This window comes from Camelus ferus, chromosome 9, assembly GCF_009834535.1.
Source record: "Camelus ferus isolate YT-003-E chromosome 9, BCGSAC_Cfer_1.0, whole genome shotgun sequence".
Lineage (NCBI taxonomy): Eukaryota > Metazoa > Chordata > Mammalia > Artiodactyla > Camelidae > Camelus > Camelus ferus.
The window spans coordinates 51,071,341-51,094,125 of record NC_045704.1 but is presented as its reverse complement, the minus strand read 5'-3'; the positions used below and the strand labels follow the sequence as shown (position 1 = coordinate 51,094,125).

Here is a 22,785-nt window from a genome sequence, read left to right as displayed (position 1 = left end):
GTGATATTTGTCTTTCTCTGTCTGACTGACTTCACTTAGCATGATCAGCTCTAGGTGTGTCGAGGATAAAATTTAGGAAGTACTTTGAAGATAATTCAAAGATACGTAGCTTCAGGCACAACATCAAAACTGGATCTCATAAGGGACAGGTTGAGTGAGAACTCACTGTAGTCGTGTTTAAAAAGTGAAAGGTTAGGGAAACTCTGGCCATTTGATACCTCCTAACTCCTTTTGCCCAGAGCTCCACCGCCTGGTGTGAAGGTCAGATCCACAAAGCCCTGGTGAGATTCAGCTCCCTGACGGATGGAGGTAACTTGGAACCAGGTCAGTTGTAGCTTTTTACAAAGACAAAGTCAATGGCAGGATTTCAGTCATTTTAAGTCTTTGTTCTGTCCTGTTCCTGTGGATGCTCATATTTGCAGCCAGTGATAAAGATCCTTAAGTACTTTTTTTTTTATAACGTTTCACTGTTCTGCAGAATCAGAATAGTATCACGGAGGGCTGTGTCTGCACAGATTGGAAAATGACTCCCCGTAGCTTACATGCGAAAGGAAGTCATTTCAAGACTACTGGGTAGCTCATCATATTGAAAGGGGAATTGAAAATCAGTCAGGCACAGTACCTTGGCAGCTGTAAGAATCCTGTAGTGGGAGCACTCGGTCATTCTCCTTTGGAGACGAATGAGAATATAAACACATGGTTTACATCCACTGTCTTTCCCGCTGTGAGTCATTTCTCTTGAGATTCAAGTTCCAGGAAAGGGAGTCGAATTGTCCTGACTGTCCAGCAGAGAGGGGAGGAGTGCAGGGCACCGTGATTGACACATCCAAAGGCATTGATCAGTTTTGCAAAGAAAAATCCGAGTGCCGTTACTTAAAGAACGTTGGAAGTATTCTGGGCAGGCAAAACCTGTCTCTGCAAGTCGCATCACACTGGCAGGTAATGATTTTACCTGGAGTAGAGCTTTCCCAGTAAATCAGTTGCTAATGATGGGTGAAGTATAACAGCAGCTAATTATCTCACTGGCACCTCACTGCTTTTAGAGCTTAGCCACGGCAGGCCAGTGGCTAGGTGATTTTATTAAAAAAAGGGAAAAAGAGGAAAGAGCAAGGAAGAGGAAGAAGGAGGGGAGAGAGGAGGGAAGAAGAAAAAGCAGCTCAGATCACAGCCACCATCACCCAGGGAGGACCAGGGTGGTGGAATCAGTGCCTTCCTCCCTCACACCTTCCGTATGTACGATGCACCTCACACCCTTCTCTCCTCATGCCACGTGGTGGCTGGAAGAGCATGCAGAGAGAGCTTATCCCTAGAAAGAAAATCTTTTCTCTCGATCAGCACAGTCCAATAGAAATACAGCACTAGCCACGTAAGTGCTTTTAAATTTTCTACTAAGGAGCACGAAAAGCAAAAAGTAACAGGTGAAATTAATTGCAATAATTTGTTTTATTTAATTGAGTCTATCCACAATATTAGCAGGTCGACATATCATCAATACAAAATATGGACGAGATACGTTCCGCCTTTTTTCATGCCAAATCTTTGACAACTGGGGTGGATTTTACACTTACGGCACAACTGAGTTTGGACTAGCCATGTTTCCATAGCCATGTGTGACTAGTAGCTACCATATTGAACAGCAGAGTCTTGGAAGATTCTGGCATTCTGGCTTTACTTTGAAACATTGAAGCCCTTGTGCACTTATTGTGCAGTTGTATCTGAGGTGTGTGTGCGGGTCAGGTGTTCTGGTTTTCTTTTATTTTAAGCCAAAGGAGAGGTGAACAAGCTTTATTTCCACTCCATGTTAACCAAGCTCAGATGGTTGGTTTGTTTTTCTGATTCACTGTGGTCATTTTTTTTTTTTCCCAGCTTTTGTTCTGGAGGGAAGTCAATGTTCTGTGGAATTTCAACAATGGTTGCTTGGAGACAAAACAGAGAAGCCCTCTCCAGATGAGGAACACGAGGCCAGGTGAGAACACAGAACTTGTCCCGAGGTTTCAGGCTGGGGGTTGCAGAGCTGGGATTGCAGCCTCGTTTGCCTTTTCTGCAGCGTAGCCCTGAGCTTGGTCTGACGTCAGACCCATCTCATTTCTCTGCCACCGACCTTGGTGTGTAGCTTACTGGTCCCTGAACCTCCAGGTGAGGCTGGGGATGGTCAAGAAGGCTGGGGAACCAGATCAGGGATAAGAGGAAGTTGCCTCTAATTAGTCTGCTCTGTACAAAGGCAGTCACTCACATCCACGTCTTTAAACACGATAGCCTCGTGACTAAATGTTTGCAGACATGCCCATCTTAAAGCTTCATTCTCTTGGTTGCAGAGAAGCCATCTGTTGGGCACAGGAAAGTTTGTTCATTGCTACTAATCGTTCCATTCCAACCTGTGTGGATCATTTTTAATTTTTTTAAATAGTAGCTTTTTTCCCCTCGTTATGACAATAGTATATGCTTCATGTAGAAAATTTGGGGGAAAAAGTAAGTCTGCACCACGAACACAAGTAAATAAATCACCTGTTTTCTTAACAGTGGGAGGAAGCTCAAAATGGTGTATTTTGATATATTTGTTTCTGGTGTTTTTCCAAAATACATGAATATAACATATATACAGTTTATTGCTTCAATAACAGTGAGATTATACTGGACAATTGGTTTGTAACTTAGTTAGTTTTACCCTTTGCTTCACTGCTTCCTATGGTAGATTTTGGTTTCTGGTCATTCACTTGGGTCACCAGGATTGCTTCATACAAGTTTTTTCTCACTGGCCTCATGATCCAGCTGAGACTGGCCCTGTGCCGTGGGTCTCCATGGATGGGAAGGCTTGGACCAGGCTCACTGTGTCTTCTGGGCTCAGTGTGCCTGTGGGACAGGCCGGGCAAAGGAGGAAGGTAGGGGACCACAGAACTGACCAGCCACTCTGAATCCCACTGGCTTCCCTGAGGAGTCCAAGACTGAGTATCCCAATGGGTCAGTTTTTCAGAAGGTACACATGGCTGTTTTAGTACAACTGCAAAGACAGCTGAAAGGATGTCTGAGGGCTTCTGTGAGTTTGGAAGAGAGGGGTTGACCATGCTGGGGCTCGAGAAGGGGTGTTGAGAGGGAACAGAGTTCAGGACACATGAATGGATGTGTTCTCAGCCTAGTCTGCAATGGACAGACATGGTTACCTGAAACCTAAGACCCTGCTACCTGGCCAGCAGACCCCTGGTTCCAAACACACACACACACACACACACACACACACACACACACCCAACAGCCCCAAGAGAGGCTTAGCAAACAGCAGTGAGGTCTAACCTTCCCCTCTTCAGGGATGTGGAAGCTAGATAAGCCTTGGGACGAGCAGCTGGTCCAGGTGGTGTCGGGGCAGTGGACAGTGATGTCCAGGCACGTCTGCCCCCATGAGTTACTGTTCCTACTTATCAGGCACATTTGGTTGGAGCCAAGAGTTCACTTCCACCAAGAGAAAGACCCTTAGTTTCCTTCTCCCAAGAATTGGGAAGCATTTGATGATATTTTCCCACTATCAAACACTGAGAAACAAACATTTCTGTTACTAGTTTTTTACAAGTACATTCGTTGACCTACTCCCCAAATTCATCATAACACGTTGTGCTGGTAACTGCAACAGAGAAGCAAGGGGAGAGATTTTTTTTCAGCTTGCTAATGTATGAATAACAGCATCTCTGTCTTTTTTTTTTCTTTACTTAAAAAAATAAAGTGTACTGTCTCCCAATAGAGAAGATGACAGGGGTGTATGCATAGATAATTACATGAATTTAGCTGTTTGTCTAGGGAAATCAGCTCTCTTTTAAAGAAGTTGTTTTTTCTTTTTTTTAAATGCTTTCTCAGAGTACTTTTCTGCTGTTGATCACCTTCCGAGGGTTGACAGTAAGGTTTGCCAATTTCCTTCTCCCAGAAATGTGCTCACGTCAGGATTCTCTCCCGCAGTGTTCCTACAGAGCTGTGAACTGTTCTTCCCTCAGTGAAAGAACAGCCAAGCCCACCTCCAGCCAGGCCACTGTGGTTCTAGAACATTCTGCCACTTACACGCTGTGTGGTTCTGGGCAAATCATACCACCTTCATGAGCCAGAATCCTCATCTGCAAGATGAGAATGATTCTCTTTACCCCATCAGGTTCCATGTGGCTACAATGAGATCAGTGATGGTGAAGGCTCCCGAGACAGCACACAGCTTATAAAAGTGCCAATAAATATTACTGTCCATCTCTCCCTCCCATCAGAATAGTGACAACCGTCCCTGCCGTTACTGAGCGTGTGGCGTGTGCTGGGCATCTCATATGCTCTTGTTTAACCCTCAGAACATGGAAACAATCTGATGAGGTATTACCAAGTCCTTTTGCAGATGAGGAAAATGAGAGATTTAGAGACATGACTCTGGTTCCTTCCCTATAAATGAAAGCACGAGAATTTGAAGCCAGATGCATGTGACTTTAGAATGGCTCATCTCATGAGGTGGCAAGCCTCTTGACCCTCTCCATCTCTTATACCACTTGGGAGTAAATATGAGTACCCGCTGTTAGGTACTCAGAAAGACTCCTCTTTCCCCACAAGGAGACGCTGCCCCTTCCCCACACCTCTGTGCTCCAGAGCAGGTGGAAACCAAACCCTGCTCCAGGCTCACTTCTGTCTGGTGGAGGACTCCCTTGCAGAGAGAGGGACCCAAAGTGCCAGGTCCCCAGGCATCCTCTGCCCTTCAGAGGCACCTGACCGCTCAGCTCCTTGCTATACACACTCAGAAGCTCACGGGAGAGCTTGTACCACCACTGCAAGCAGCATCTCCCCCTGTGCCAACTTGGAGAGGTGGTGAGACAGTCTGGGAGACAGTCCTTCTGCACCTTGCCAACGTGTGCTGCCGGTCAGTTGCCCCCCTTTTATGAAAATAGCCTATTGCTTTTCATCCATATATGGATGCAGGGCGCTTCTGCCGCAGCGATGCTCTGCGAATCCTTCTCTTTGCATCTGTGGATTGCTTCTGGGATCAGGTCCTGTGCTGGACGAAAGTGGGGGACTCAGTGGCAGCCAACACAGGGTATGTGAGGAGTGCCACCCTCTCTGGTCAGGAGAACAGACACCACACAGAATATTCCATGTAAGGGTTTGCCAGAGACCTCTGTGCAGTTAAGAGAAGTACAGAATGCTATGCAAATGCAAGACAAGGGGGTCTAGAAGGACCTGAGATGTAGGAGCTGTGGGGGGCTGCTTCCCTATTGCTGCAGTAACAATATGCTTGGTGGCTTAAAACAAATCTTATGGTTCTGAAGGTCAGAATTCTGAACTGTGTCTTTAAAAAAAATTTTTTTAATGAAGTATAGTTGGTTTACAATATTCTGTTAATTTCTGGTGTACAGCATAATGTTTCAGTTATACATACATTCCTTTTCAGATTCTTTTTCATTATAGGTTATTACAAGATATTGAATATAGTTCCCTGTGCTAGACAGTAGGACCTCGTTTGTTTATCTACTTTATATATAGTAGTTAGGATCTGTAAATCCTGAACTGGGCCTTATAGGGCTAAAATCAAGGTGTTGGCAGGGCTGTGTTCCCCCAAGAAGCTCTAAGGGAGAATTTATTTCCTTACTTTTTCCATCTTCTAGTGTCTGCCAGGATTCCTTGGTTGGTGGCTCCCAGCCAGTAATCACATCACTCCAACCTGCCACTTCCGTAGTCACATCTCCTTCTCTGACTGTCTCGCTTTCTACTTTCCGTGATAAGGACCTATATGATTTCACAGGAACCATCTACATAATCCAGGTTAATCTTCCCATGTCAAGATTCTGAACTGAATCACATCTGCAGAGCCCCTTCTGCTTCTGTAACAGAGTCACAGGTTTCAGGAATTAGGATGCAGACATTAGTGGGGAGGCCATTGTTCTGACTACCACCCAGAGTAAAAGAAGAGTTGAGGAAAAAAATAGGGAAGAGGAATCCTTCAGAAGAGTAGCTGTGGGAGGGCACGAGGGAAGCAGGTGTGGTGGGCAGCCAGAGAGAGTGCCTTACAGAAAGGTCTAGAGGCAGGAAGAGATTTGCTGCCTGGACCTGAAAGGGTCCTGGGTTGGTGGTATGGGGAAGACGGAGAGTGAGAACACATGAGACCAAAGCAGCTGGCAGTGGTCAGCTCGTGAAAGGTTGGGCTGTGTTCTGGGAGGACTATGGAGTGAGCACATAGGTAGGGAAGGGATGAATCCACATCTGTGCTGTAAAAGATGACTTTGAAGTGGGGGAAGGAGGTAGAGGTCAGTGGTAGAGTGCTTGCTTGGCATGTCCAAGGTCCTGGGTTCAATCCTCAGCGTCTCCGTTAAGTGGGGGAAAAAAGAAAGAAAATGAAGAAAAAGAATGACTTTGGTAGTTCTTTGGGGGATCAGATTAGAGGGGGCAAGAAGGAATTCTGGGAGGCACAGCAGTGAGAGGGAAGAGAACACGGCGGCTTGTCTAAAATGTGGGTTCACATTCAGGAGATATTTAAGAGGTGGAGTCCACTGAGATGGGCAGGAGGCACCACTGGTGGTTGAAGGTGCGGTGTCAGGGTGACATCAACAGATGTGTGAACATCTGGGTGACTGGTAGCACCTGCATGAAGACAGGAAGCTTGGAAGGAGTGAAGGTGTGTGGTGAGTATGTGAATGAAGTTTTGGACCCAGCTTGAGTTGCTGGTATGATGTTCAAGTTGAGCTGTTGAGTAGCCGTATTGATGTGGAATAAAAGTCAAGGCTGGACCTCTTTTAGAGACATTTATTCAAACTGTAAGAGGAGATACGGTTTGGAAGCACACAGGTTTACCTGAGCCCTGTTTTCCCATCAACTTTCTATGTGACTGGGTCAAGCCATATAGATCCTCAGAGCCTCAGTTTCCTTGTTTTAAAAATTGGTGGTAAAATTTCTGTCCTGCTGATCAAACCCACATTGTTCTGAAACTCAAAAAAAGTAAAGAGAAAAGTGCTTTGTAACTTTTAAATGTTTTATAAGTGCTATTTTTATGTTTTTTTTAGTAGGATTAATGATTAGGATAGCTAACTTAGGAGGGAGGCATATTACCATTACTGATTACAAAATAATTAAACCAATTTTTTTAATGGAGGTATAGTCAGTTTACAATGTTGTGTCAATTTCCAGTGTACAGCATAATGCTTCATTCATTCATATACATACATATATTCTTTTTCATTATAGGTGACTGCAAGACCAAAATAATCTTCATCACATTTAATAGTATTTTGCCCACCTTCTCTTTCCATGGATGAAATAGTTCCACTTCCCATATTGTCTTTGAGATGCTATATTCGAATCACTTGATTGTCTCTGTGGACATAGCTGGTCCTGGACAAAACTGCCAGGACAGTGGCGGTGAGGTAGGGGTCCTGTGATGGGCGGTGGGCAGAGGCCACAGGAGATTGCTCACCGGAGAGGAGATTTGGAGAACATTCCTTGAATGTTTACTCTCTGAGCATCTCACAGCTGCCTTACAAGATGGGTGTTCTTTTCCCATTTTACTGGTCAGGAAGCAGAGTTTTGGCAGCATTCATGGACCCTGTGGAGACTGATGGGTGATGCCGTCTTCAGTCTTTGGAGTCCCTGCCCTCCCTCCATACCCAGAGGCTCTTGTGAACAGGAAGACTGGGATTTTAGTGTCCCTTTGTTCCCTCGAGGTGCTCATTGAACTGACACTTCTCTTGTTTAAAAAAAAAAAAAAAGGACTGACTGATGCTCACTGAGATGTTTTTGACTTAGCTGTGAGCTCCCCATCCCAGAACAAAGCTTCCTGAAAATAGAAATTCTTGATGTTAACTAGATTTATTGTGGTGATCATTTTGCAGTGTATACAAATATTGAGTTATTATGTTGTACACCTGAAACTGATATAATGTTTTAGGTCAATTATACTTCAGTAATATAAAAAAAGAGAAAATGGAAACTCTCTTTTATTGTTGTTTTTTAATATTTTGAAGCTCTACTGGGTATGTGATACTTCTTTTTTTTTTTTTTTTCACTGAACTAATGATCCCTCTCTGTGTCATTTCTAGTCTAAAAAATGACTCAGAAATGGCAATGGCTCCCTTTGGCAATATTTCAGATGGAGAGAAAGTCTAGAAGACTAATTAATTCTGGAGTGCAATCTGGAGTCTCAGCTTTGGCTCCCTACTCCGTAGACTCATAAATCTTGCTGAGGTTGGAGCTCTTTTCTGAAAGATACTTCTCCAGATTCTGTGTCTAGCCCTGCCCTAATTCTTACTTGGCATAAGGAAGCCCAAATTCCTAACCTGCCCAGGATACAGGGTAGTATTTCCCATCTGCTTTCTTTCCTTCGGAAAACAATTCAATGCATAGAACCAACCAAACAAAAATGTAGCAGACACGTGTGTTTTCATTGTAGTGGCAAAGTCTGGGATAAACGCCTTCTCCAGCAACTAGGCTTTGTCCTTGTTTGCTTCAGTCTCCAGGAATTTCTTACACCTTGACTTGGTTTCTGATGTCATATTTCCCTGTACAGATGCAAGTTACGATGTTGATACTCACTTTGCATTTGAGAGGAAGTTGTTCCTGCAGCCCTTGTAGTTTAGGGAGATATAGCAAAATAAGTCCTCTTTGTGTGATTTGTTCCCCAATCCCATTATCACAAAATTATCACAAAATGCCCCTGAGAATTCAAGTTCATATTAAATTTCTGCCTTTCAGAGAAAGGACAATTTGGGCAAATAAATGCTCATTAAAATTTATTTAGAGGGAATATTTTCCATTAAGGTGTTTCATTATTTAAGAAGAAAATAAAAGCCTATGCAGTGCTGCAGAATGCTCACACCAGCATGGCATTTCAGATAAATTACATTTGGATAAGGATGAACGTGTTTGGGTTGGGAAGGCTGATTGATTCTAGCAGGTACTATAGTGGCATAATTATAAGCCAGGTTGAAAGAAATCGCTAAAAAACAAGGATGAACCCAAAGGAATCCACCAACAAGCCAATAAAAAATTATTCCATGTTGGCCCTGAGGTTTGGGGCCTCCATCTTGGTAGAGCAGGCCCTGGTACATCGCTGTGAGTCTAGGGGTGGTTAAGGGGCTAGACAGGCAATACAGGGGGTGAGAAGCAATAACGGGGAGACTGAAGAATACAGAGTCATACTCAAGGCACCACATTTCATTGTTTTGGGAGCAAAGGAAGGATGACTGGGGCCAGATGTGGGGTTTGGCCCATGAGTGAGCAGCCAAGAAATTTAAGTAACCACATATTTCTCTCAAAGAACTGCATTTTCCACTCACAATTTTGGCTTGATTATTTTCTTTCACGCAGCTTCAGGCAAGTTCTCAAGATGCCCTCTTTCTGCATCAGGGAAGTCCCTGGCCCAGACAGCTTGATTTAGCTCTCTCTCTGAACGGATTTAACTCTCTCTCTGAACAGATTCCAGTGTGGAGGCGGTCCCCACACCAGCAAGCAATTCTTGGGACACCAGCTGCAGGTCCTATAACTCAACTCCATTCTGACACTAGCTACTTGAAGAGGGCATCGGACTCCACAGATCAAGTGTTCAGTCCTCCGAGACTGCCCTCTCTCTCCCTCCCCCTCCTTCCTGCCCACTTAGATGCCATCTGCAAGCCCATGTGGTTACCTGTGCTTCTGTCCAACTGGCTGGAAATCAGAGGTTCCCAAGAGCCCCTCTTTGGGTTCAATTAATTTGTTAGAGTGACTCAGAGAATTCAAGAGAGGCATTTTCTTACTAGATCACCTGTTTATTACAACAGAGTAACTTAGGAACAAGCAGATTGAAGAGATGCATAGGGCAGGACTTGGGGAAAATGCATGGAGCCTCCAGGCCCTCTCCAGGCACACTGTTCTCCCAGAATCACCATGTGTTCACCAACCTGGAAGCTCTCCAAACCCTGTCCTTTTGGGTTTTTACGGAGGCTTCATTATATACACGCACGACTGATAAAAACATTGGCCAGTGGTGATTGATTCAGCTTCCATTCCCTCTCCCCTTCTGGCAGATGGTGGGTAGCAGGTGAGGATACTGAAAATTCTAACCCTCTAATCAAGGTGGTTGGTTGGTTGGTTCCCCTGGCAACTAGCTCCCATCCCTAGGTTACCCAAGGGCTTTACTAAAGTCACCTCCTTAACATAATAAAAGATAACTTTATGCCTCTATCACAGGCAATTCCAAGGCTGAAGACCAAGTATATATTTATTATAAATCACCATATCACACTCTCCATCTCCCCACCCAGGTCTCTTCCATGAACCCTGTTTCTGCCTCCACATTCTCCCTGGGTGGCATCCCCTGCACACAGCTGCCATGGTTACTCCTGTCTTTCCATTTTTCCCACTGCTCCTGGAAGCCAGTGTGTTTCACAAACTCTGGGGGTATGTGGATACATCCACCTTGTTTACCAATTGCAATTCTAGCTCCTTTGTCACTCCCCAGGCCACATGATGGCATCCTGCTCAGCCAAGAAGAAGAATTGAGCTCACCACAGGTAGGCAGACCACTACCTTATCACCCACTGTTTTGGGATCTGGGTCAAAGAAGTCCATTAACTGCTTCAGGTCTCAATCTCATCATCAACAAAATGAGCATTAAAAAAATACCTTACAGTGAAATTTTGGAGATGGAATGAGATAATGCATAGGGAAAACACAGCAAGTTGCTATTGATTCAATATTAATTAACAACATTTCACAGGCTGGATACTACACAGTGTTTCCTGGTCCTTGTTTTCATCACACTCACAGTCTGCTGTCTGGAATGTGGTTGGCAGTCAATTAATGTTAACTCAGAGTGGCACAACCAGAAAACAAATATTTCCTTTTTCTATGCATTCAATTAAATGCTTAACTTCTTTACTCAACTGTGTATATGATCAACATTCATTTGCAATTCGAAGTGGGTTTCCTGCCATACATTAGAACTTCCACATGACAAGGGCCAAATCAGATTCTTATACAAAAAACCATTTGGTAAAAGCTTCTGATGGATTTAGCATATATTAGGAGCAAGTCTCATATACCCCACTTATCAAGTGATATCTAAGATGATTAAGATATGAAATATGTGCTTACTAACTGAAATAGACAGTTGCTAATTTGTTAAAAATTGGTATCATTCTCCTTCATGTTGTTTTCCAAGTTAACTAACTGCTGACTAACTTGAACTTCAATAAGAATAATCACCCACACTTGTAAGACCCATAAGGTAAAATGAATTGTAGTTTTAGACAGACCACGAGTACTTTCCTTTTACTTGTTCTACCTTTTAAACATCATTTATTGTGTTTGCTCGAGGAGCTCTGATTCTTCTGGGAAACAAAATTGATAGCAAGTTTTAGATGTGCACTTTTTAGAAATAACAGAATAAAGCAGAAAAGAGGGAATCAAGGTATTCTATTTTTCTCAAGCTATTTCTGGAGAACCTGGAGCTCTTAAGTCCCATGCTTCTAGTTGACAACTCTTCCTATTTACATGTTGCCACCTTACCAAGGGTCCCATTTTGTATTTTCATGTTTTTTTCCACTGGAGTCAGTCTTGGGGGAAATAACAGGGACATTCCAGGACCTGTCCTGCAAGGAGGGTCAGTGCCACATTGTCAGTCATGGAGACAAGAAGTGCTTGGATCTTAGAGGATCTTCAGACACCTGTATCTTCAGGTACCTAAACCCTCCCAACCAATATATGTTTAGTTTTCAACTTAAAGCCTTAACTCTAGGTTCCAGATTGAATTTTATTCATACATTAGATGCTTATTAGTCAAGTGTTTTTTTAAATTTATTCTTGTGCAACTGTTACTCTTTTATTTACTTAAAAGAAATTGAAGTATAGATGCAATTGTTACTTTTAATTCAACCGCAGAACTTTATGGTCATCCTTATTAATGTTCAACTTAGTTTGTCTCATTGTGAATACAGACACATGGGGAATTAACATGACAAGTCAGTGTGTGTTTTTGTTTGTAATAATTTTTTATTTCTCTTCAATTTTGAGATTTTTTAAAGAATGTATCTTCTTTTTTATGGTGGTGTGGTTGGAAAAGAAAATATGGATTTGGGCTTTGGTCTGCATAAAACTATAGAGAAAGCATTACTGGTTTACTTACCAGGAGTCAAGTTAAACAGTGTTGTTCCCCCACCACTAATTATATATGCTTCAAGTTCACATAAATAATAAGCAGAAAATTTAACTGTTTATAGAGGCCAGAAGTAAAGAAAAAATATTATCATTTCCTTAGGGAAAAAAATTGCTATTTTAAAAATACATGAATAAGCAGGACATTTAGTTGATGTCCCATAAAGTCAGTGCCATATAGGTAAAGACATGTGTTTGGACAAAGCTGCAGGAGACCTAACAAATCCTAAAAGTGATCTGCTGATATTTTAACTGCCACCAGGACAGAAGTCAATACTCTTTAGGGGAAGATAATGTAATACAGAGTCTCATTCACAATGTCCAGCAATCAATAAAGAAGTTACCATATATGACAAGAAGCAAGAAAAGTGCCAATAATAGACATAATAGTCAATACAAACAGACCTAGAGATGATTCAGAGTTGGTAGGCAAGGACTTCAAAAAACTGGATAATATGTGAAATAAAAGAGAAGAAAAGATACAGTGAATGCAAAATTGAGTATTTCAATGGAGAATTGTGTAGATTACAGAGAAGCAAATGAGTGTCCTAAAAATAACAAAATGCAACATTTGAAATAAGGAGCTTAGTGGGTGGGTTTAGCTGCAGAATGAACACAACAGACAACAGGATTAGTAGATTTGAAGAAATATCAAAGCAAAGGTCAGTTTACAAGAAGCATGAAGAGCAATGAAACAAACACCAAAAAAAAAAAAAAATGAGCAAAAAGGAAATACGGGATATTGTCAACAAGTTTAATGTGTGTGTCACTGGAAAATCAGAAAGAGGGGAGAACAGTTGTACAGAAATTATATTTGAAGAAATAAGAGCAAAAACTTTTCCAAATCTGGTGATGGATATTACTCCATTGATCAAGAACCTCAATTAATAGCAAGCCAAATAACTAGAGGATACCACACCCAGGTACATTATATTCAAACTGCTGAACATGAAAGAGAAAGAGACAGTCTTAACAGTGGTTGAGCTAGGTGTGCAGTTTTTTGTGGCTTCGGGGACCTGCACTGGACCACCAGCTTTGAATTCTTCCAGCTTTACCTTGTGCTTGAGATGGGGACAGGTTACCAGAGGTTTTCTCCATCTTCCTGTGCCATCCTCAGCTTTAGGCTTTCCCTCTGAGCCAGAACTTCAGAGATCATTTTTCTGCATGCTCTTGCCCTCCTCCTTCCCGTGTGGTAGACAGCTGTCTTTGGTAATTTTTACTCACTGTCCCGGTTGGGGGTTCTATAGGGTATTCTCTGGTTTTCTTTCTTAAACCTAAATCTTAGGCTTCTGTTGTATTTCTGGGCTTCACTGGAGCTTACCCAGTGATCCTGCCACTCCTACAGAAATAGAGTTTCTAATTAGCTGAGCCCAGATGGTTTCCTGAGACTCTCCTAACAGTATTGAGTTTTCCCCTTTTTCCTTTCCCTGGCTGCAGTGGGTCTCTGTCTGTGTTCTAAGTTTGACAGTTCTTGCCACCCTTTCCTCAACAGCTTAATGATTTTGTTCCACAGGGAAGGAGAATCTGGGTAGGGTTTTATGCCTTCTGTACCACCCTGTCCTCCATCTTTCTTCTATGTATCCAGTTATGTCCTCGGTTAAAGAATAACCTGTGAGTTGGTACAAACTCCCTTTGTGTCTGAATCTCCCAGGGGTTCTGTACTCTCACACTTGCCTACACTGGTCATTAACATTTTTAGCTGAAATCCTACCCACTTGTGTGGCTTACATGGCTTGAGTTGGTGGAGAAAGTAGAATAATCTCACTCAATGCAAAGTTCTATCTGAATCAAGCCTTTCTCTGATTCCAGGGAGTGGAACCCATGCTGGGGGAAGGAATACTTGGCCAACCTTGGCCATGGGGTTAGTTCTCTTGGTCTAAACTCATTCTCTGCACCCAGCCCCAATGCTAGGCAATTCCTGTATTTAGATGTTTCCTTTTTAGGGAGCAAAGGGCCATGGCTCCAAGCCGTAGGTAAATTCCTAAAACTGTGTATTTATTTTATGACTTAATAAAGTATGTCCTCTTTAAGGTTAAATGTCATAACCATTAAATTCCCTATAAAACTTCATAATCTGTGGATCCATGCAGAGCAGAAGGAATCTTCTCAGACCCTTAATTAGACACACGGGCATTCAGTGTAAACTACCCCAAAAAACAACTCATACTGGCTGGAGCAAGACAACTGGTCTTTCCAGGGGAAGTGTACTTTAAAATGTACTCTGAGGTCCAAACTTTAGAAAAGTGTTAAAAAGTCAAAAGGGTGAAAGTACTTATCATGGGGGAAGAGGAATCCCTTTCACCGCATTACCAGAACTTGTTGTTTGCTTATGTGATAGCCATTACCCCCATTTTGATTTTTAAAGATCCCAGGTTTTCTCAGGTCCCCACCTTCCTTGTTGTGGTAAGGTTCTTCATTAAGCCTATCATCCTATTAATTTCCCTTGCTAGGCACTGGTTTAGGAGCAGACATGGGAAAAATTACGGCCCAGGAGGTGAGACGTGTATGTGTTTCTGGGATAGGACTGCTGGGTGGATTGCTAACTAAGACTTCTTTGGTTTTTTTAGAAGAGAAATTGTGACAAAAGCCCTTCTTCTTTCACTGTATTTAGCTGGCTGACACCTGGGATGGTGGCAGCCAGTCTGTATTCTAGCAGAGCAGCAAGAGAGAAAGAACCTAGCTCCTTGATGATGTCATTGAGACACTAAAATACAAATAAAGCAATCATAAAAGTAATTAATAACTTACTTAATAACCAAGCAATATAAATAACTAAATAATGAAATGATAGTATAGATAACTTTAAAGTATGTATCAATGTTCTAATTTAATTTTAATTAATAAGTATCTTGTTTCTTTTAATAGTCAATAGATCTTCTGTGAAAATTGTTCTGCATGTAGATGTATTTTTGGTGTATTTGCGGGAGAGGGTGAGCTCTGCATCCTTCTATTCCTCCATCTTAAAGCCCCTTATTTCCTCTATTAGTCAAATGAAAATATATCCTTACTGGAAGACACCTATGATACAGAAGTATATTGACTTAAATGTGGTCCTTTCTCTTTACCACAATCTCCCTTTCCTGGCCCTGATCTCACTCACCTCCTGAGATGTACCCACTGGCCACTGTCGGATATGTATTCTTTTCATTCTTTTACTTTGTATTTGAGTACTAATATACATTTACATTTGCACATGTAGTTTTATTTTACAAAATGGTATTTTAGCACATGTAGTGTCTTCAAGGTGTTTTTTCCCACTGAATTTGAATGTCTTTAGGTTATATTTTGAAGTCATCATGAACAGTGTGTATTTGTGTACATATAAAAGCAATGCAGTAAGGTAGACTCCTAGAAGGAGACTTGCTCCATCAGTGGCTGTGACTATTTAACTTCTGGCTGATACTACCAGACTGCTGTCTAAATCAGCTTTAGCACGTTATGCTCTCACCAAAAGTGTATAAGAAAAAACATTTTATATTTTCTGGAAAACTTTTTGGAGGGCAATAGACAATCAAACTAGTAAGTTGTTTTGTTATAGGTATTTTTAGAGCTTTGACACAGCATTTCCACTTCTAGGAATTAATCCTACAGATTTAATTACACAGATGAATAAAGATATATCCTAAATATGGCAGATACAGCAATACTTATAATCTTGAGGAATTAGAAACCACTAAATGGTCTGGCAAAAGGCAATTTGTTAAATGAATTATGATATGACAGACTATGTGTTTGAGAAGAGAGATTTACTATGTCAAATAACCACCTAGCTCAAGGAATGTATATTCAAAGAGCGTAAACCCTGAAATCTAATGGTCTTAGTTCCAGCTGTCTTAGGACAGCTCCATGAACTTTTACCCCGTTGGTAAAAGGTTAAGATCTAGCAAATGAAGCAACAAAGTACAGAATTTCAAATTTATATTCTCAAATGTTTTATTATAATTTTTTAAAGGCAAAAAATACACAAACTATCTAACTTCAGGACTTAAAAGATGAGTATCAAAATCAACCAACAGAAATCAGGAAGAAAAATTGAGATGAAAGCTATGAAAATTTAGATGTGAAAGCAGAAATGTTTGACAGGATACACGGAATTGTAGCAGATACTTCCAGCCCCACCATTCCTGTCTTCTTTCCCAGTAACAGAACTTTGATTTTTTTCTTTTTTTCAGATGGAAATCTACTCAGGCTGCATTCCTAGTGCTCCCCTGCCTCACACTGTAGCTCTATGACTAAGTTCAGGCAGATGATATATAACAAAAGTACAGTAGGAACTTCTGGGAAGGCTAGTAAAGGGGTTGAATTATTGGCGAAGTGATTCTTTTATCTTTCCCTTCTCCTGCCTGCTGCTGGCCAGAAACATGAATCTGATCATTAGAGCTCCAACAGTTGTCATGAATGACAAGGATCACCCGGGTGGAAATCTGGTGTTGGGAATCGGACCTTCAAGACTAGATCTGGGTCCCTGATGATGCCAGGGTGCTGACACACAGTCCCAGGCTGCACACCTTTGGACCTCTTTTCCATGAGAGAGAAATGTTACTCTGGTCTTGTTTAAGACACTGTTCCTTAATTTCTTGTGTGATAATACTACATGTTCTATGTTACATGATACAAAATACACATGTTTGTTCTTTAAAAGGAATAATAAAATAAAAAGAGTAATCCCTGGCAAACCTAATTGAGAGAGAAGGAGAGGGAGAGAGAATGTTAATAATGAGATACAATACAGAAAAGCTTACAGACTTATAGTAAAGCATCTTGTACAAACTCATGGTAATAAATTTGGAAACTCAGAGAAATGGCTAACTTGTTATCAAAACATAAAATATCGCATTTGACCCAAAATGATAAAGAAAATTTGAACAGACCAATAACCATAGCTGAATTCAGTAGCAGGCTCAGATGGTTTTACTGCTGAGTTTAATCTAAATTCACAGATCATGTAATTTCTATGCTATTTAAATAATTCCAGTCCACAGAAAACGATAAAAGACCCCTAATTCATTGTATAAAGTATTGTAAAGATAAAACACAAGAGAAAATAAGATGAATTTCAATTACAAATATAGAAGCAAATATTTCAAATAAACTATTTTAAGTCTGAATCTGGCTATCCATTTATAATATTATGATATAAACAAATGGGATTAATTTCAGTAATATGAGAACTTCAGAAATAGAAACTTTATCAACATATTTCATTATATCAACAAACTAAAGGCTATCAATAGATGTTGAAGAGCTCTTCAATAAAATAGAGCTATTGTGAATAACTTGAGTAAAAGAAAGCTATCTAAACAAATGCTATTTAGCAAAAATGGTAAAATATGAATGACATTTACCATTAAATACTGGACTCAGTATTAAGCACTTTGCATATTTACTCATTTTTCACTTTGGCCCTTTGAGGAGGAGACTTAATATCCCCCTTTTAAAGATGGCGAAAGTGAGGCCGAAAACGGTTATTTAAACAAGCCAGTTAGCGAGGAGTCAGGTTTTGTACTCAGGCAATCTGATTCCAGGTTTTTTTTCGTTCCCCTGCGTCCAAACCTGTTTATTTGGTCTCCCCTGACCTCGGCCCGTAGCTTCACCCGGGAGCTAGCGAGGACAGGTTTGCTGCCCACTGAATCCCCAAGACACCTCGGTCCCTGGGCTTCTCGCAGTCACCTGGGCCACCACGTCCTTCCAAATCAGCCCGTCAGCATTCAACGGTGACCACGCCCCCAGCATGGCACCTGGCGTGGCGTCCTGCGTGCGTCAAGGCACACACGTGGCGCTCACTGCGCATGCGCCCCGCTGGCTCACGAGGTCGTCGGGAAGTGGGTCCTAGGGCCTACTTGTGCCTTCGTTTCCTCGGCCTGGGGCTGGTCACGGTGCGGGGGCGGCCGCTCCAGCGCGGTTGTTTAAGGTATCATAAAGCGACTTCAGGGGCCAGTTGGGATCCAGAAGCAGGCAGCGCTTTGTCCTTGCCTGCAGGGCGGCGTGAGGCCCAGTAAGGCATCATCAGGGCGGCTCCCCGAGGCGCCCCTGTGCCTGCAGGGGTTGAGGGGCCGCTCACTGTGACCGCCTCCTCCAGGGAGCCTACGCCTGGTCCTCTGCTTTGGCCGGTGCAGCCCTTTCTGCTCCTCCCATCGCGCGCCGCAGTGCCTCTCCAGGCCTCTGTCTGCCAGGCGAGCCCCTCCTCCTAGTGCAGAATGTACACCGCGGAAACCATCTGCTGGGAGGACGAGGTCCTGGCAGGGCTGCAGAGGGAGGCAACGCCTTTCACGTCCTTGACAGCATCTTGGCCCATTGGAATTATCTGGGTCTGGTAGCCCGAGGCCGCTGTGTGCTCTTGCTCCTCAGGGTAAGTGTAGACGGCCCCTGCCGTGCATTTCTTCCTGTGCCTATTCATCCTTACAAACGCGCCCTCATTCCTTCCTGGCTCCTTTGACTGCGTCCCTCCACCGGAAGGGAACCAGAGAATTATGTCTGTTAGTTTAGCTAGTTCTCTTTTGATTGGTGTTTTCGTGCTGTACCTTTTCCCATCCATTTACTGGTAATCTATCTATCCTTTATATTGAAAATTGGTATTTTGTGGATGACAGAGAGTTCTGCATTTTAAAATTCTGTTTGGCAATCTCTGTCTTTTATTTGCATTTTTTAGACAATTTACATTTAATGTTGTTACTGATATGATTTAAATCTACCATTTTACTAGTTTTCTATTTGTCTCACGTGTTCTTGGATCCTTTCTCCCACTTCCCTGCCTTCTTTGGGGTTAATTTTTTTTTTTTTTTTTTGGTAATGCCATTGATCTGATAAGTTTATCTTGTGTCCTGATGAATACATTCTCATCTTTATGAAAGAGTTGTTTTTCCAAATGTGCAAACTATTTGTGTGGATAAAGTGAATTGCAAGAATTTCCTGAAGATAATAGTGAATTTATTTATTAGGTTGCTGTCTTATCTTTCTGCACCAGGCTCTCCTGGAGCAAATAGTTACATTATGTTTGAAGCAAGTTATCTCAGCTGTCAGCCCAAATAGCTAAGTTTAACTTATCCACAGGGTAGGAGAATGGATAAAGTATGACATTATTGCACACTTGAACATTATACAGCAGTGAAAATTAATGTAGCAAAATGAATTAACATGAAAATGCTGAATCTCAAAAACAGTGGGGAAAAAAGGCAGGTTAATAAATTCATACAGTATGAAATCATTCATGTCAATTTAAGAATGCATAAGTAGTAAAACTACAAATAAAAACAGAGAAATGATGAAAAAATTCAGAAGAGTTTCTTACCCCTTTTCCCACAAGATAAAATAAGAGAAGGATTGATGAGGGAGTGTCACCGTGAGAGCTACCCACTTGTTGAGGTGAATAGACTGTTCATGGTTCTTCAACTTATCTTTGTTTAAACTCTGTTTTCATTATATATAGATACACACACACACATATTTTATACATACGTTTAGAAATAGTCATTAATTTAAGAAGGCAAAATGCTAAACTTGTACTCAAAACATACTGTTATCCTCTTCCTTTTTTTTTTTTTTTATCACATATCACCTGGCATTCAGTCACCAGTAAGTCAAAGGGTTTTCAGATCGAACACTGCAGCCCTCAGTGTTATCTCTGCAAGTTAAGTAAAAACTGGTTTTATGACTAAAGTTCCTTATAGATAAATAAAAGGCTTTGAATTTATAACTGTATTTGAACCTGTCCCCAAACCCCCCCCTGAAATCGGTATATAATTACTCTATTTTGATCTTTTTTTTTGGAGCAGCAGCTAATGCAGTATGAACAAGAAATATTTACAATAAATATTAGAGAAAAGAGGCATGTTGGCAATGTGATTGTGAAGTTAAAAAGCCCATAAAACTCTGCTATATGAACTATAAGAATTGAGAAAAGAGTTTGATGAAGTGGTGAAGGAAAATATGAAGTGCTTAGTGTTCTTTCTATGATACATGCTAAGAAGAAAAAGAGTAAGATGTTGTGTTAGACATTGTCAAGAAGCTTCTTGGTTTAGAGGCATCAAAGAAGGTGTTTTCTGAAGAGATGACATTTTAGCAAGACCTTGAATGATTAGACCTGGGTTGACCTGAGATAGAGGATGTGTCAAATATTAAACCTTGAGGTGCCCTGCATTCAGTGATGCATGGGTTCAGAGAAGGAGGAGGTGACAGCTTTAAGGGACCAGAAGGACACCTAACTGTTTCCAGAGGAAGGTTGGAAAATACTGGGTGGAGTCTGAGAAAGGAGCTTACATGGTTGTAGGCAGAGAACATCCTGCCCAGCTCCCAGCCATTCTGCTGATCTGGTGGACTGGCTGATGGGGAGCCAGGCCAGGAGCTGGGAGTGGCTCTTTACAGATCTCAGATTTATCCTCATTTGGGAAGAAGAACAAACCTCCCTACCCAAGCCTGCTGGTTTGAGGTATGTTGGAACATACTCTTTTCCTGCAAAAAACTCAGTTCTTTTCCTGCAAGGGAGAGGAAAAATTCCAACAGCCAAAGACGACCAAGGCAAACTTTTTGTCCAGCGAAGATTTATTGACTGACTGCAGTGAGGGAGGGCGTGCTAGGTGAGCTGGAAAGTGTCTCCTGGTAAGAAGGAGCAGGGAGGATATTTTTTAAATGAGGCTTACGCTTCTGGTAAATGCTTCTTCAGAAGGGTTAGAGGCAGCAGGCATCATCTGAATTGTTTGCTGTCACGGAGAGGTGGAAGCTGTTGAGCTGGACTGGGGACATCTCTTTTGAAAAATCAGTAGCCCTCAAAGAAGAGGGTCATTATGGTATTCTACAGCTGCAGCATGACCTTTGGAGAAATATACTTTAATGTTAACTTTGCAGTTGGCTTTATTGTGCCTGTTATCACAATCTGGTTAACGGCAGGCCTGATATTTAATACCTCAGAGGAGCAGTGTAAAATGTCCCTGACATTTTTAGGAAATCAGGGATGTGATCAATAGTACTTTTAGCCCCGTTGTGCTTGAAGTGCAGCGTAAACCCATGGACTAGCCGCAGGCTAGCTTGAGTTAGGTCAACTATCTTCCACCCAGCGGAGGTTGGCCCTAGTTAGGAATAGAGTCTGAATTACAATGGTCTATTTAGCCGAACTGCAAATTGAATCTAAATACTTATTTTTTTATTAAACAAAAAAAAAAGTTCCCCGAAACTATTACTCAAGGAAAAACAACCTAACAAACCAGTTCAAATAAAAATGTAAACAATCTAACTTTTAAATTTTTTATTTGTTAAGTATTGTAAAAACACATAATGGTAAGTTTGCCATATTAGCCATTTTTAAGTCTACAGTTCAGTAATGTTAAGTATATTCACATCGTGTGATAGACCTCTAGAACTTTTTCGTGTTTCAACACTGAAACTGTATATCCATTAAGCACCACTTCCTCCCCTCAGTCCTTGGTAGCTACCTTTCTATTTTCTGTTTCTATAATTTTGACTGTTTTAAGTATTTCATATAAGTGAACTCATATTTGTCTTTTTGCAGCTGACTTATTTAGTTTAGCATAAATGTTCTCTAGATTCATTCATGTTGTAGCCTGACAGGATTTCCTTCCTTTTTAAGGCTGCATAATATTCAGTTGCATGCACCTACCACATGTTCTTATTTATTCATCTGTTGATGGAAATTTGGGTTGCTTCCACCTCTTGGCTTTTGTGAATAATGCTGTGATGAACATGGATGTGCAGTTATCTCTTCAAGATCCTGCTTTGAGTTCATTTGTATATCTACCCAGATGTGAGATTGCTGGATCATATGGTAATCCTATTTTTTAATTTTCTGAGGAATCTCCATATTGTTTTCTGTAATTGCTACACCATTTGTGTTCCCACCAATAATGCACAAGGATTCTAACTTAGTATCCTTAACAGCACTTGTTTTCTCTTCTTTTGATACTGTACTTCTGATGGGTGAGAGGTGCTGTTTCATTGTGGTTTAACATTTCTCTAATTACTAGTGATGTTGAGCATCTCTTCATGTACTTGTTGGTCATTTGTATATCTTTGGAGAAATATCTATTCCAGTTCTTTGCCCATTTTAAAAATCAGGCTATTAGTTTTTTTGTCATTGATGAGTTGTAAAATTGTAAAATATATTGCATATATTTGCAATATTAACCCTTTATTGGATATATGATTTGCAATTATTTTCTCCCACTCTGTATGTTATCTTTTCACTCTGTTCATTGTTTCTTGTTGACATGAAGAAATGTTTTAAGTTTGGTGTAGTACTGTTTGTTTTTTATTTTGTTGCTTGTACTTTTGGTATCATATCCAAGAAATTGTTACCAAATCCAATGTCCTGAAGCTTCTCCCCTGTGTTTTCTTTTAGGAGTTTAATAGTTTTTGGTATTACATTTAGATCTTTAATCCATTTGAGTTAATTTTTCTGTGTTCTGTTACCGATGACACAGATGACCTCTTTTTATATTTCATGTCTGTGTGGAGGGATTTGCTGCCTCACAGCACCACAGGCTTCTGTATTTGTGTATTTACCCTCACGAGGGTCCTGATGAGGGAGGACCCGGTGTGGCAGGAATTCCCCCCTGGGTTTTGACATGGTTGTCTAAACGTTTACCTGGGGTGCAGAAACCTTTAACTGGTTTCCAGATGTCTCACAGAGGTATTTTGCTAGCTTTCTGT

At 41.3% G+C, this 22,785-nt stretch overlaps 1 protein-coding gene across 12 annotated transcripts in view; it reads left to right on the top strand.

Annotated features, from left to right (window-relative positions):
- Positions 1-22,785, top strand: part of LOC116665817 — a 417,325-nt gene that overhangs the window by 46,704 nt on the left and 347,836 nt on the right. For 7 of the 12 annotated variants that reach the window (XR_004322522.1, XM_032486805.1, XM_032486803.1 and 4 more), the window contains exon 3: positions 1,867-1,966. Coding sequence is in view for 10 of the 12 variants with exons in the window: in XM_032486805.1 (XP_032342696.1) it covers positions 1,867-1,966 (100 nt within the window). In the remaining 2 variants the exon portion in view is untranslated. Of the gene's footprint in view, positions 1-1,866; positions 1,967-9,411; positions 10,339-10,432; positions 10,485-11,523; positions 11,652-16,298; positions 16,433-22,785 lie in introns of those variants that run through there. The other 5 variants (XM_032486810.1, XM_032486809.1, XM_032486812.1 and 2 more) reach the window with 3 other exon arrangements.